Raw genomic sequence first — 16424 nt, 5'->3', positions numbered from 1 at the left:
TCGATGTTTCTCTCTCATCGATGTTTCTGACTCTCTATCTCTCTCCCTTCCTCTCTGTAAAAAATCAATAAAATATATATATATATAAAAAAAGAAGCAGCATGAAACTGTGTAACAAAATAGCCAATTCTGATGAAATAAAATCCTGTTTAGTTAGGGTTTTACCATATAAAATAGATTCAGTATTGAAATGACACAGATTTGGAATCATTAACTTTATTTGTCACTCTTCACAGACATTGGTCCACTGCCACATCAAAAGTAGGAACATCTACACTTAGTCTTTGATAACAATGTTGTACCACGAACCATAGTAACTTACACAGAGAAAAGTTACTGAAATAGAGATTTTTATATTCATGACCCTACACATCCCTCAAATATTTGTCCTATCTGTATAATTATGAAGATTTATAACTCCACAAAGCTATTTCTTCTTAGTTTTAGTATTTTTAATATCCACACTAGACCATCAGATCAGCAAACTTTCAAGAGGTTGAAAAACAGATGCAGTTCCAAATCTAAGTGACTGTATATGCACATGCATAGTCTAGAGCTGCTCTAAAGTTAAAAATCTTCTCTTGTTTCAGAGATACTTACATCAAATTAAGACATTTATAATAGCTCATAGTACATAACAACCCAAATAGCATTTTCACCTATCCTGTAAGGAAGTTAAGCATTCATAATCTTAATAAATTCAGTGCATTTTGTCAACATAAATAACACAAGCTATTCTAAATGTTTTACATTTATTTCAGTGCATTATTTTCAAATACTAAATGGAATGAAATTATAATTACTGGTTATATCATAATTGAGCATATTACGGAATCTGTTACACAAACAATTCACATCAATACTATAATTCATTCTAAAACAACCTCACAGGCACACACAAAATAGAGAACAAAATTTGCTTTTAAAAACATTTAAAGTGTACTGTCTTCTTTACCCTAAAAGATATATTTTCACAAACAGCCAATTTCCAAACCCCTTTTCTAAGTCTGACTTAAGGAAAGTTCAATCCATTCGAATCTTCTGGTTTGTCATCCTGTAAATGATGCTATCATATCCAGGATCCATGTTCCAAATATTGTAAGAGGTGATAATCACAGCCAAGGCCAAGCCGATCATTATCCAAAGTACCATGTTGAAAATCACTGAATACTCAAAATTATACTTATAAGCAAGATTATAGGGACTTGATGGGTTCTTCTACAATGAAGAAAGAAAATCAAGAGGGAAGAATTTTAAGATAGGAAATTACCCCAATGCAGTAGCTCTGATTCATCTCTCTAACAAGCATTTATTCCTAAGTGGCATAAGAGCTTATACGAGGAGGAACCAAGAAGGGAGCTTTCAAGGAGATGATAACACACACTGTTGATTAACTATAAACGGGTTCAACTGCCATAGGTGACTTGAGATTTAGTGGGTTTTTTAAAGTTAATGTAGCAGTTTTAAAGCAGGATCTCAGAATGTGCTCACCTCTTGTTTTGCCTGAAGGATAGTTCTTGTCTTCCTCACAAGGGATGTGTCGAACGATCTGACAGTCACCAGCTCTACCACTGCATTCCCACCATAGAGACCATACATGTCATCTGCAAACTGAGGAGTTAGTGACATTACATCAGTCTTAACTACATGTTTGTTTAAGTTCTTTGTGAAGCTTCTATGCATCTACAAGAACAACCTACCTACCTACTGGCTCATGAAATATAAGCTTAGAACAGGCAAGTCTGAAAAGTCTCAACATACATTCAAATGTTCCAAATAACTTTAAGGGCCTGGATTTTTGGCATATAAGCTGGGAGAAGGGAAGTAGGGAAGGGAAATAAAAGAATCTTTCTAAATGGTCTCTGGTTAATCACAAACATCTACAAAGATTTACTGTGAAACCTCATTAAAGAGTTACAGGCAAGTAACTTCAAGAGCAAGAGAAATGAGCATTTATTACATATCTACTAAATGTCTGCTACTGGCTTGGTGCTCCCCTTTGGTTATTTCATAGTGTTTAATGGGGACAGAGTTTCAGTTGGGGAAGATGAAAGTTCCCGTAATGGATGGCAGTGGTGGTTGCACGACAACTTGAATGTACTTAATGTGACAGAACTCTATGCTTAAAAATGATTAAAGTGGTAAGTTTTATGTGAAGTATATTTTAGCATGATGAGAAGAAAAAGGTATTGTGCTGGATGGAGTTATCCATCATTTCCTACGCTGCCTCTGCCAGCATTCCAGATGTCCCAGTATACATATACATCTTTGCTCTACTCCATCCTTGGCCACTAAAATTAGAAGTTCTCCAAAGAGCGTAAGAGTTCAAGCAATTAAGTATTTCACCTAAGGAGACTTTTCCATTAAGAGGCTAAAAGTGAGATGGTCAGACTGTGACCTCTCATACCCCACTGATAATTTACCTTTTGTAGAGCATCAACAAGGATCTTAGAAGCATCTCTGAATTGTTCAGAATCTTCTCCGTAATGTTTCCCAATTTCATCCAAACCTGCCAGCTCCAGTGAATATAAGTCAGGAGAATGGTCCTTGGCTAGATGCTTATGTCGAGACAACTGAGGAGAACAAACAAACAAAAGGAAGTGGATGAAATGTCAAACACAGCCAAGTGAAGTTTTATGCCCAACTAAACTAGGCTGAACAAACCAGCCCATGTGCCACAATACACAAATAGTCTAAAAAATGGCAGCAAGCCCTGACCGGTTTGGCTCAGTGGATAGAGCGTCGGCCTGCGGACTGAAGGGTCCCAGGTTCGATTCCAGTCAAGGGCATGTACTTGGGTTGTGGGCACATCCCAGTAGGGGGTGTGCAGGAGGCAGCTGATCAATGTTTCTCTCTCATCAATGTTTCTAACTCTCTGTCCCTCTCCCTTCCTCTCTGTAAAAAAAAAAATCAATAAAATATATTTTTAAAAAAATGGCGGCAAATGGAGCTGGTTTAAATGGGAGTTTCCAATAAATTCAACATAAATCTCATTTTTAAGAGCAGTTCCAGGACTACATGAATTTTTAATAAAAGCTCTTTTTAAATTTTCTTTTAAAAACTTCAGATATGAAAGAACAGATGGCTGGACCAGTCTCATCCCAGAACATGAGCCATCAATGCTCAGAGCAGACACTTCCCACACGCCCTCCTGGACCCCCCGGTGGCCTCCGGACTGGGCTTCCAGCTCCCGGAACCAGCCCTGCTGAAAAAGTTTGGGCAACGACTTCAGTAGACAGCAAACAGGTACATTTTTCTGTTTCAATCACGGGAGGATTTTTGTGAAAAAATAATTCACCAAAAATACCCTTTCAGCAGATTTATTCCCTTCCTGACTTGGTGGACAGCTTTGTTAGTCCAAACTGTTGTTTCTATTTTAGATACAGGATTTAAGTCTTAATGTCTGACAAGAAATCAATAGCCAAGTCAGGGCTGCAGCTAGGGCGGCCCACTCAAGTCCTGTGTTCTTGGAGGATATACTTACTATCTCCTAGGAGTAGAAAGCCAAAATAATTTGACTAACGAGAGATGAGTTCAAAATTCCCACCACCACCACCAATTCCTCAACTTCCATGGCATCATAAATAAATCCAGGGCATACTTGATCCACCTTTTCTATTGGTTTCATTATCATGCAAAGATTCTCTAGAAGTGTCTTCTGGCACCAAAATAAATGGGACTGAAAAATCAGAGCAGCCTACTCACCAAACTGGAAATATCATGTAGAACTTGCAGTTCAGAAAGAAAGAGCAGATCGACCTGCAGAGCCAAAAGAAATGCGCAGTGCCTTAAATATGCATCGCGGGTCTGTGTTTGCCATTTATCAAGTAAGGCGCAGAGTAGTACAAATGTTAAGCACATAAGCGAGCTTATGCAACAGTTGTCCTCCATTTGGTAGGTTCATTTCAATGGAAAATACATATAAGACATCATTTCCCAACAGAAAGGGCATGGTCATTCCCAGCTGCATTTCTTTCTTTCTTTTTTATGTTTTTATTGATTTTTTAGAGAGAGGGGGAGAAGGGGTAAGGGAAGGAGGGAGAGAGAGAGAGGAAGAGAAAGAAACAGACAGACAGACATCAATTGGTTGCCTCCTGCACACCCCCTGCTAGGGAATCCAACCCACAACCTGGGTATGTGTCCTGACTGGGAATTGGACTGGTGACCTTTTGGTACGGAATGACACTTAACCAACTGAGCCCTCCCAGCCAGGGCTCAATAGCCATATTTCTGATAAAGCTATAGATAAAGCATCTAAACTCTATAGTTTTCCCTCAGGGCATCAGAATGTTCTGGCACACTGCAGCGAGGTCCTGCCAGTGGCCCAGTTTGCTCACATCCCTTGAGCATGTTCTACATTGGAGAATAAGAGGCGGTGGTCCTGGTCAACCATAGGAAGAGGGGAGGGTGCCAGAAAGGCGGTGTGCCACGTGGTTAAGAGGGTGCATGAGCGGGTGGTGAAACTGACAGACCTGAGTCATCAGTACACTGCGCTGTCAAGAATAAACTAGAGCCCTAGCCAGTTTGGCTAGGTGGATAGTGTGTCGGCCTGAGGACTGAAGGGTCCCGGGTTCTATTCTGGTCAAGGCTCAATCCCTGCTCAGAGTGTGTGCAGGAAGCAACCAATTGATGCATCTCTCTCATGTTGATGTTTCTCTCTGTCTCTCCCCCTGCCTTCTACTCTCTAAAATTCACTAGAAAAATATCCTCAGGTGAGGATTAGCAAAAAAAAAAAAAAGAAAGAAAGAAAGAAAGAAGAATGAACTAGAAAAATGAGGTAACACATCAGAAGTGGCAGTGAATGATGGCACCCACACTGCCAGATTGGCCCAGCTCCATCAGCCGCCAAGTAAATCCCATGATTTCTGGTTTGTCCAGATTAATTGGTGACAACCCTCATGCGAGAATGTAATACTATTTACTACTACAGTTCAACTCGCCAAAGGAGTTTACTCATGCAGTTCATGAGCAAACTACACTAGAGGAAAGAAGAATCTACTCCAGCCATAAATTTGCAAAAGTCAGGAGCATAAGAAAGGGGAAAGCAGTAATGAATTAACTTGTTCATTCGGTAACTATACTTACTTCGTTGTTCCTGCTCAGGGAATTGAGGGGAAGGGAGTTGAGAACAGAGTTTTCTTGAAACAGGCGACTGCGGAGCTGTCGTAACGTTACTGAAAGATCTTCAAAAGCTGAATTTGCCTTCCCCACCATGTACACTCTCTGCAAGAAGAATCCAGAAGTTTAAGCTGTGTTCTCCAGAGTAAGCCCAATGTACAGAGGTCTGGCGGCATTGTTCCTAAAACTGGTTTTAAGTTTTCATTAACTAATGAGAGCTAATTTCTTAAAGCATCGTGAATAAGAAGCATATCACTTACTTCCTCGCTGGGAGCCAACTGCAAAACTACTGGAGTTTCTTCAGAAAATAAGGAGTGAATGGAATTTGCAACACTGTCAAGGTTAAAAGGAACTGCCTGAAATTTAAGAGGAAGACCTGAATTATTATCTCAACCAAAGTGGGAAGAAAAATCATTCAGATGGTATTTAAAAAGGAGCCTCAAAAAAAAAAAAGGCATCAGCATTTTCTAGGGAAATTCAAAAGACCCAAATCACATCCAAACACAGAGCCCTTTGAGGATACGGAAGGCCAGACAGCCTCCTAGTGGGCCAATGAGCCTGTCCCCCAATGTGCCCAAACAGGAAATAACCTCCAAACCCCATGGACGCAATGCTATCTGCATAAACATCCTTCTCTAATGGTCACGTGTGTATTTCAAACAGCAATGCCTTTGGTCTCAATATTAATTAAACATGCGACAAAGAATGGATATTCTACCATAAAGTATTAACTCTCATTCAAGAGGTCAGAAAATACCTGAAACCCATATGATGCCACTAACCAATGTCACCCCAATGCATTTAATAAAACAAAGCAGGTCAGAAGATTTTGAATTTAATTGAAAGAGAACAGACCTCATTTTTCATTTCAAAATTTTAAAAATGTTTAAAAAGACTTAGGGTTTGTCTTCAGATATACTGAAGACTCTTAGACAAGGCATGAAGTATGTCACAGAATTTCATAGGTCTTTTATTGTAGGAGCACATGATATTAAATTGAAATAACCACTTGGGGTAAAATTGGTTTTTTTCCTTGAACTTCTTTTTATTAAAGTGTAACATGCAATACAGTGCACAAATCTTGGGGTAACAGCTCAAGGAATGTTTACAAATGGATACACTCATATAATCCCCCCAGATCAAGACCGAACATTATCAGCACCCTAGAAGCCTCCCCACTCATCCCCAAGAATAACCAAAAGTTTGACTTCTAGCCTCACTGATCTCTTTTTGCCCTACATTAGTTTTAACAATAAATTGCAGTAATTTTCCCCTCAAAATAATTATTTTATTCTCAATATTGTGGTATTAAAACAAGCAGTATAGCCTGGCTGGTGTGCTCAGGGGTTGAGCGTCGACCTATGAACCAGGAGGTCATGGTTGATTCCCAATCAGGGCACAGGCCCGGGTTGCAGGCTCCATCCCCAGTGGGGGGCGTGCAGGAGGCAGCCGATCCATGATTGTCTCTCATCATTGATGTTTCTATCTCTCTCTCCCTCTCCTTTCCTCTCTAAAATCAATAAAAATATATACTTAAAAATAAAACCCAAAAAGCAGTATAGCAGTAGCAGTTTTGCTTTAATGGAGATTTCTTATAGTAATTCCTTTTACTATTAAAAGGTTCATGTTTATAAGCAGCAAAGTAATGCTAACATGGTACAGGCAGAAATTACTGTGATTATATAAATCTTACTTATCAAATCCCACCATTCATGATACTGTGAAACAAAATCATTGAGTTAATGAGCAACTGAAGAAGAGAGGAGAACGTTCAAGCTTGCAGAAGCGTCCTGAGTCAGCCACAGCACTCTGCTTTGCAACCAGCCAGTTCACTGCCTCCGACTCGGGGGGAACACGAGGACATGTACCCAGTCCTCCGGCCTCACTGCGCCTAGTGAGAGGGCACGCGTGGCAGGAAAGTTGAAGATGGAAGGTAACACGTCCCTAACCAGCAAGCTGGAGAAGCTAATGAGCCCGAGGACTGCCTGATGTGAAGGAAAAGGAAACGTTACAGGGACCGCTCCTTGTGTTCGGTGACTTCTCGGTATTTGTAGAGGAAGGAGGGTCCCTCACGACAGCTGTCAGCCTCCAGTCTCCGTACAGAACAACGAGGTGAAATTCTGAAGGGAAAGTGACAAGATAACGCCCGAGACGGTGTCGGCGGGAGACACCGCAACTACTCTCAGCTTTTCGAGCCATTTGTCTGCCTTTTATCTTAGAACCGACAAGTCTCAGTGCATTTACAGCCACCACGGCATTTTTTGTAACAGAAGTTGTTTTACTTATCAATCAGCGCATCCAAAAACAGACAAGTGTGCTTAGAACACAGTTCATAGTGACAGCTGACAAGACGGAATTAAAAACGCACCCTGTTGATCTGAGCAATACTCACATTCTCCAGCGGGTAGGAAATGACGCTGCCTGGGGGCAGCGCGAGCCTGTCCACTCCCTTCACCAGCACCATCACGGTGGCCTGAGGACGATGGAATAGGTTTCCCACGGCAAGGCCCGGCCAAGAAAGGTCCTAAACGTGGAAAAGTGGGAAACGATGCTGAGTTAGCAACTCGGGAAAGCATGCCGGGAGCCTGCAGTAGAGAGCTCAGGGCTTCTGCGGACACTGGCAGTGAGCGCCCAGGAGAGCAGACGTTTTATTCCAGGTAGTAGCTGCAACCGCCTAAGCAAAGATGCAGATTTCTACCTCCATTTGCTTAAAAACTTCTATGCATTTCAGCAATAACATTTAATAGGAAGTCACCGCAAATCTCTGATGGAAAACTGCAGGCAAGTGAACAAAACATAGGTACTTAGCAAATTCCAGATGACAAAATGTCCTTGTCTTCTTACAACCATGGCATTTCCCCCTCACTGCTTGTCCTTACCTACATCACTGTTCCCTGTCACTCAGTCTCATTGGAGCATCGTCCCATGCACCAAGTTTGTGGGTTCAATTCCCGGTCATGACACGTAACCAGGTTTCGGGTTCAATCCCTGGTCAGGGAGTGTACAGGAGGCAATTGATTGATGTTTCGCTCTCACATAGATGTTTCTCTTTCTCTCTCTCTCTCTCTCTCTCTCTCTCTCTCTCTCCCTCCCTCCCCCCCTCCCCCTCTGTCCCCCCACCCCTCCTCTCACTCTAAAACAGCCGCGGCCCGTTTGAAATGAATAAAACTAAAAAAAAACAAAACACCGTACCCTTTTATGTAATGATGTTTACTTTGAATTTATATTAGTTCTCATAAACACTCCATCCATGCTTTTGTTCCGGCCCTCCGGTCCAGTTTAAGAACCCATTGTGGCCCTCGAGTCAAAAAGTTTGCCCACCCCTGCTCTAAAATCAACCGAAAACATCTCAAAAAATTTTTTTTCATTAGACTAAGCTCTTTATAAATAAAACAAAATTCCTGCTGAAAGTAACTCATATTAGTTCACTAATAATTACTTCTAAAGGTTACCTTAATTGCCATTTGTAATCAAATTTAAGTCTGTAAAGAACAAAGTACAGATCTCATCCTTAAATGTAACCGCCAGTCCTGCTCCTGCTCAGGAGCCCCTCCCACAGGCCCCACGAGCGGGTGCCCAGGCATTGCTTCTGGTTTCAAGGGCAGCCAGGACTCGGAGGACAGCTCCTCTGAGTGATGGATGATATCTGGAGACCACATCAAAAGCACCAAACTTATAAAATGGGAGATGACAGGAAGACGGAGCAAACGGAATCCCTTTTCTTCTGGGGCACAGATGGACATTCCTCATACTCGCTGGGTCCCAGCTGCCTCTGCTACATCACATGATCGCTCAGTTACTGTGTGTTGCAGCTTAATTGTTGGAAACCGTGATCCTAGGCTATTCCTTAACTACTGACAACACTATTTTCCTCAACTCAGGCAAGATATACACATTTTTTCATTCATAACAAATTATAAGAGACTGTCTGTGTCTCCCACCCCAAATTCATATGCTGCGCTCCTAGCCCGTAAGGCAGTGGTTCTCAACCTTCCTGATGCCGCGACCCTTTAATACAGTTCCTCATGTTGTGGTGACCCCCAATTTCATTGTTACACATTGAACATAATTAAAGCACAGTGATTCATCACAAAAACAATATGTAATGATATACGTGTTTTCCGATGGTCTTAGGCGACCCCTGTGAAAGGGGATGGTATCAGGAGGTGCTTGGGTCATGAGGATGGAGCTCTCACAAAAGGGGTCAGTGCCCTAATAAAGGACCCGAGAGCTCTCTCTCACCACATGAGGACACAGCAAGAAGCCCAGTCTGCACCCTGGAAGGGCCCTCACTAGGACTGGAGCTCACACAGCCTCAGAACGGCAAGAATGGCTGCTGCTTATAAGCCATCCCATCCAGTGCTTTGTAACAGCAGCCGGAACTAAAACACAGATCTATCACGTGTACTGAGAAAAATAAAAGTATACGTCCTATTAATAGTAGGACAGATGTATTCTCTTATAGACAAAGAATGTCACTACTCTGAATAAATTATTACATGGACAATGATTTATAAGGATTTGGTTTCATAAGCCAAGCTTGTACTTACCCCAAATCTCCCCAACTACAAATGAGCTTTTTCACTTTTGCAACCTGTACCAAATATACCTGTTTGCTTGTTGCTTTCTTGGGCTCTTTGCAGAAATCAACAAAAATGCTTTCAGAAACCAAAAAAAAAAAATTATTGATTGATTTGAGAGAAAGAGAACATCAATGTGTTGTTCCACTTATTTATGCATTCATTGGTTGACTGGGGATGGGACCATATCGGGATGACACGCTAATCAACTGAGCTACCCGCCGCGGCCCAAATTATATATTTAAATACACATACTTCTTTCACAGAGAAGCCCATGGACAGTGCAGCCACATCTGGGATTCGCTCTCCGGGTATAGGCCAATTTCCATCGCGGAACACAACAGACCCCGGGGATCTTAATATACTAAACTCGTTCCCCAAAACACCTGAGAAGAAAACAGATTAGTAAATGAATGATGAGCATCATAAATCTTTTGCATCCATGTTGAAAATTATGAAGTATATTTCCCCATTCCCAGTGAGTTAGCATATTCAATCATGGTGGGACAACGCTGAGTCCTAAATAAACTTCAACGAATCCTTTTTCAAGGTATCACATTCTGCGGTAACAAAGATACAACCACGAAACCGGAGTCCCCTAATGATCTAGATGACTTCCCACAAGTGGCCCTCAAACAGGGGCATGTGGCAATTTGTCAAGTGTTAGAAATCAGTGGCACGTCTCCAGAATTTAAGAAACAAAAAACAAAACTCTAGCACAGACTAACAAGGAAGAGTGAAACTTAAAAACTCGAAATTATTTCTACCACCGACCCTCTCTTCAAAATGCAAATTCATCAAATTTCCTAGCATTTCACCCTAAAACTTTAGTAGGTTAGTATCTTCGCAAAGATCTTTCCTTTCATCCCACAGGCAAACCTAGTGAAATGAGGACTGTCATGTGGGGGTACATGTTACCAGTAAGGACACAAAACACTTCAGACCATAGAAACAAAATCCAGGAAATAGTATGTCCAATGGACATACGAAGAAGGTGAGAAAAGGTATTCTGTAATAATAAGGTCAGCTAGTCTAGGGATATGAGGCCTTGGAATAAAAGATGAAGGAGAGGCCTGGCCGGTGTGGCCCAGTAGTTGAGCGCTGACCATGTTTGGTGTTGCAGTGTTGACAGTAAATAAAAGGCCTCTGGTGGTGCTGATAAAATGAGTTGCAATTCAGTGCAGCCACCAAAGCAGAAATTTCCAGATTGTTCTAGCCTGAGGTAGACAAAAAAAAAATTAGCAGAATGGAATGGCCCTCTGCAATGGATACACATCTTGGTTCACTAAAGTAGTTTTGCAAACTCTAAGGAAAATGGGGCAGCAAGACACCCTTATCTTCAAAGCACCACACGCATTTGAAAAACCAAATTTGGATCTGGAGATAGCCCTGTTTTGAGATGTGGCCCTACTCACTCAACCCAGCAAAATTATACTCAATTCCTTTGCCTTGACTTTATTATTTTTTTAAATATGTTTTTATTGATTTTTTAGAGAGACAGAAACATCCATGATGAGAGAGAATCATGGATCTGCTGCCTCCTGCACGCCCCACACTGGGGATGGAGCCCACAACCCGGGCACGTGCCCTGACCAGGAATCAAACTGCCACCTCCTGGTTCACAGGTTGAAGCGCAACCACTGAGCAACACCGGCTGGGCCTTTGCCTTGACTTTATAGTTAGATTCTCCTTCCTGTCCGTACAGCAGTCCCGCAGGAGCCCAGCGCTTTAGAAAACATCGGTCATGGACTCCAGACGCTCTAGGTTTCAGAGTGCGCACTGCACTGGGCAGCCTGAGGCCCTTCCTGCCCTCACTGCTCTCCTGGTCTCCGCCTCCCTCCCAAGGCTGGAAACTCCCAGACACAGCGATGGGCTTCTCTTGAGCCGTAGACCTGCACACCCAACAGTCTGCTGCGCATGTCCCTCTAAGCCAGTGGTTCTCAGCCTTCTGGCCCTTTAAATACAGTTCCTCATGTTGTGACCCAACCATAACATTATTTTCGTTGCTACCTCATAACTGTAATGTCGCTACTGTGATGCATCGTCATGTAAATATCTGATCTGCAGGATGGTCTGAGGCGACCCCTGTGACAGGGTCGTTTGACCGCCAAAGGGGTCGCGACCCACAGGTTGAGAACCGCTGCTCTAAGCCCTGTGGGTCTTTCAAACCCAGCAGGTTTGGACCGGAATTCCCCCGGCTTTCCACCCCCAAAGGTGCCACCGCCTGCCACCCAGCTGCTCGAATGGGTCGCCTTGAAATCCTTCCTCAGCACCACAGCTCATCTGTCCACCTTTTTTCCGATTATCGCATGAGTCCTTTCCCACCCGTGTCCAGTGCACACGCTTCGGGCCTCACAAGGCCTGGGAACTGGTCACCTCGTGACTTGCTTTCCTATCACCTCAAAATACAGATCTGTTCACTCATGCTTCAGTTTAACCACCTCCACTCCCTGCCCAGAGCCTTTGAGACCAAACGCAAGGGCACCTCATTCACATTCCTTCTGGGGTCTCTCAACCGAACTCGTAAACACTCAGGCCTGTACTGTCGAGCCTCTCCTTCCCGCCCCAACCGTTCACATTTGTCCTCGGAGCCTCCCAGTCTGAGCTGGAGGCTGAGTCCGATCCTTTGGGAACTGCCCCCCTACTGTGCTGTGGTCAGTGAGGCATCAGTGACCAAATCAAATCCCTCTTCAACAGGACATCCTGCAGATTCCGTGTGTTTTTGACCTGCGCCTTTCCTCTCCAGGCTAAACAAAGTTTTTCAAATACTCCTTGTGACGTGGTATTCATAACCCTAATTCCCCTTTTCTAGTCTTTCTCTGACTTGGTAGCAAGCATTTGAAAGAACTTACGTTGTTTTCTCTAATAGAGAAGTCTGATCCCTTAACGATGTCTTCCATTGAATCACATTTAGTCATTGTGGAAAAAACTAATTTAACCTCAGCTGACAAGACCAAGCAGTGCAAATGCTGACAGGATTGGATTCTTGGTCTGCATGAACTAGACCCGTGGTCGGCAAACTGCGGCTGGCGAGCCACATGCGGCTCTTTGGCCCCTTGAGTGTGGCTCTTCCTAAGCCTTAGGAGGACCCTAATCAAGTTAATAACAATGTACCTACCTATATAGTTTAAGTTTAAAAAATGTGGCTCTCAAAAGAAATTTCAATCGTCGTACTGTTGAGATTTGGCTCTGTTGACTAATGAGTTTGCCGACCACTGAACTAGACTATTCTAGTTAGGAAAGCATGTTGAAACCATGGACCAAACCAAAAACAAACAAAACCCCCTACACGTCCCTGAATCAAAATATCACTCATAACACTATACGTGGAATTAGCAGATGTTCAGATAAATCATAGTATGAAAGGGAAGATTTTTAAAGTTCAAAACCAAAATTTAAAAAATTAAAATAGCCCTGGCCAGTTTTGCTGAGTGGATAGAATGTCGGCCTACTGGACGGGACCAAAGGGCCCCGGGCTCAATTCCGGTCAAGGGCATGTATCTCGGTTGCAGGCTCCTCCCCGATCCCAGACCTGGTTGGGGGGGCTTGTGTAGGAGGCAACCGATGGATGTGTTTCTCTCACATTGATGTTTCGCTGTCTTTCCCTCTCTCTTCCACTCTCTAAAAATCAATGGAAAAATATCCTTGGGTGAGGACTTAAAAAAAAAATTAAAATAAAAAGTTCCCCCCAAGTAATTTACTAGATAGATCAGAATGACTTTCCAGAGCCAGACACAAAACAGCCCTAAAATTTAGGGGGCAGGAAAAAGAAGTATAACTGTCATCAACACAACACCGTGCAATCCGATGTCAAGAACATCAGTGGTCTACACCCCCCACCCCCGCAGAATTCAACCCCAATTCAAAAGGGGTGTCCCAACACCTCACTCAGCGGAGGCACAGGCCTCCTATAGATTCTAACCTATCGGTTTTTTTTTTTAAATATATTTTATTGATTTTTTACAGAGAGGAAGGGAGAGAAATAGAGAGTCAGAAACATCGATGAGAGAGAAACATCGATCAGCTGCCTCCTGCACATCTCCCACTGGGGATGTGTACACAACCCAGGTACATGCCCTTGCCCGGAATCGAACCCGGGACCTTTCAGTCCGCAGGCCGACGCTCCATCCACTGAGCCAAACCGGTTTCGGCTAACCTATCGGTTTTAAAGCCATACACTGGGGAACGGAACCCAATTCCTCCCAATAGTTTTCAACGTGGCCTCTTGTTGGCCACAGTCTGCGCGTGGTCCCAGCCCCGTGGTTCCCACGGTCTCACACAGGGGTAGCCCTCCCACTGCCTGGGCCACAGCACCTGCAACGGAAAGGCCTACGCTCTGGCGAGAGCTCATCTGTGTGGTGTTGGGTAATGTCCTTAGGCGTCATCACTGTAAAACGAGCAGGATCTCCTCGTGTAAGGGTTGCTGTGAAATTAAATGAATTACGTGATACACCAGAGGCCAAATCCTAGCTGACTGCACGCCCCTTGCTGGATGTCGGGGAACCTCGGCTCCCCTCAGGAAGCTACCATGATCTGACATGTGACCCTAAGAACGTGACTCACATCTCAGTGCCCACATCCTTAAAATCGCTGTGACAGGCAACTGAGAGGGGCTCTGAGTTCGCCTTTAGAAACGACCATGACTCCACCTCCAACTTCTGTCTCCCGAAACAATCACTGATGCCAACCGCTAGGAATGGAGACACCAAAAAATGCGAAGAAATGCAGCCGATGGCAGCTCGGAAGTCCCTTCCCTTCTCCGCAGGCGGCTGCGGTTCAGCACTCAATTGAGAAATGCCTTCCCGGCGTCCGGAGCCGGAAGAGGCCGGGAGGACGCGAGGCAAGACCGGCGGACGCGCCTTCCAGGAGGAGGAGGAAGGTGCGGCCGCTCGGACGCCCCCGCCCGGCCCCGCCCGCCCGGCCGCGGCGCCCCTCGCCCGCACTGCGGCGGCCGCCCCGACCCCGCGGCTCCGACCCCGGGGAGCGCGCCCCGCCCGCCCCGGGTCCTCACCCGCCACCAACAAGGACAGAAGCGCGACGAGCACAGCCATGGCTCCGGCGGCCGCAGCAGCGCAGGGGCGACAAGGAAGGGACTGGAGGACGCGAGCGACCACGGCAGCACCGGGGTGACGAGCTCCGGCTCTGCCCGAGCCCCTGGGACCGCCCCGTCGCCGCCGCCGCTCGCCGGTGCCGCGCTCTCCACCAATCGCCGGAGACGCCGCGGCTTGCGGGGGAGGCGTGGCCAGCGCACGTCGGTCTACTGGGCGGGTCTAACGTAATAATGGGCGGGCCTAAGGTGGTGGGTGGGCGAGTCTAACGTGATGGGCGGGCGGCCCTTCTAATGGGGGACAGCAATCGCTGAGCCGGGCAGCCCCGCCCCCTCGCCCGTGACAACTGGTCACGAGTTAGAGGGTCGCGCGGGCGATCCCAGATGCGGGGAGAAGACGGAGCCTTCCTCCCGCGTGGGGACCCTCTGGCCACTCCCGGGTGACGGTTTCCAACCGGCTGTCCGTCCTTCCCGGTCGCCTGGCTCTGTCCTGCCGCGGGTGGAGCCGCGGAAGCTGCGTGGCTGGTTTGGTTTCGCTCTATTGCCCAGATGCTGAGCTCCAGCTGGGAGGAAGCTGGGAGCCCCTGGGAGCCCTGCCCTCCACGTAGGGCACAACGAATAATTTTTAGGATAAATATGTCGTGAATATTTCATGGGACGTACTTAGACTAATAAAAGAAATGAATTGTTTGTCTGAAATTCAAATATACCTGGGCGGCCTGTGTGTTGATTTGCTAAGTTGATTTGCTACCGCCTAAGATTGTCTGACTTCCTGATCGACCAGGAGTGACGTGACAGAAACATCCATTACTTTCTTCATCCATTCACTCCGGGTGACGTGAGAGCTACACATATTAATTAGACCAGGATCCGCCCTCCCCACAGCTCATAATTCTTTGCCGGTGAAATGAGGAAAGAAGTAACACAATGTAACATCTGTAGTTAGAAGATGATTGCCCAGCTGATGACCTTGAAAGATGGATGCGTTCCCAACGGCGAGGATAGGTGATGGGGGGTGGGGGAGGCAGCACACGGTGGAGTCATTTCTCTTCACATCCACTAACATTTCGGTCTTTGTCCACCTCGCTGCGTAGCCTAGAACCGGTTCTAGACCAAAGGCCTTGGAAGAGCTTGTCTAAATGGACCTTACTGAGGGGCATAGTCAGCTCAAAGTGGAGCAGAGCGCCTGCGGCTCATCCAACCTAAAGGAACAGGGAAAGGAGTGGATTGTTCTGTTCTTAAAAGAGTTCCAGAACATTCTTCTGTCTTTTAATTTGAAGATGACCAAAAATATCGTAAATAGACTGGAATAAAATAAATCCTTCCTCTTCCCCCTCCCCCAAGAAAACGGCAAAATCTCACAATCTTTCATGCTCTACCTACGTCTTGAGAAATAACATCCCTTGCTAAGCCAAGGGTGAATCTCTTACCCTTTCAATCTAAGGCCCCTTTTCCTCTGAGGTCTTAAAGGGGCAATGCTGCTTCTTACAGCCTTAGAACCCAGTAAGATAAACGCTGTAGGAAGCCTTCTGGTTTCGTACATTGAGGTTGAAACCTGGGGGAGGGCATATGCACTCAAGGTCCCGTTCTGAACCATCCGTAGTTCTGCTTTATGAATGCAGCCCTTTGGGTTCAATCTTTAGCGCTTCGTCAGGAACTGGTGATGCGTGGTTAACTTT

The 16424-nt window shown here is 45.1% G+C and overlaps 1 protein-coding gene across 1 annotated transcript; it reads right to left on the bottom strand.

Moving 5' to 3' along the window:
• Positions 1-200: 200 nt before the first annotated feature.
• On the bottom strand, positions 201-14877 carry ATP6AP2 (ATPase H+ transporting accessory protein 2). Its single transcript, XM_059680213.1, has 9 exons — positions 14710-14877; positions 9954-10084; positions 7511-7642; positions 5379-5474; positions 5086-5223; positions 3706-3759; positions 2424-2573; positions 1492-1611; positions 201-1218 (listed from the first exon to the last, which is right to left on the bottom strand). Exons 1-9 carry the CDS (start codon positions 14747-14749, stop codon positions 1024-1026), a joined length of 1056 nt encoding a protein of 351 aa, XP_059536196.1. The 5' UTR covers positions 14750-14877; the 3' UTR covers positions 201-1023.
• Between the last annotated feature and the right edge of the window lie 1547 nt (positions 14878-16424).

Source organism: Myotis daubentonii, chromosome X (assembly GCF_963259705.1).
Source record: "Myotis daubentonii chromosome X, mMyoDau2.1, whole genome shotgun sequence".
NCBI classification, from domain to species: Eukaryota; Metazoa; Chordata; class Mammalia; order Chiroptera; family Vespertilionidae; genus Myotis; species Myotis daubentonii.
This window is presented reverse-complemented; position numbering and strand designations above follow the sequence as displayed.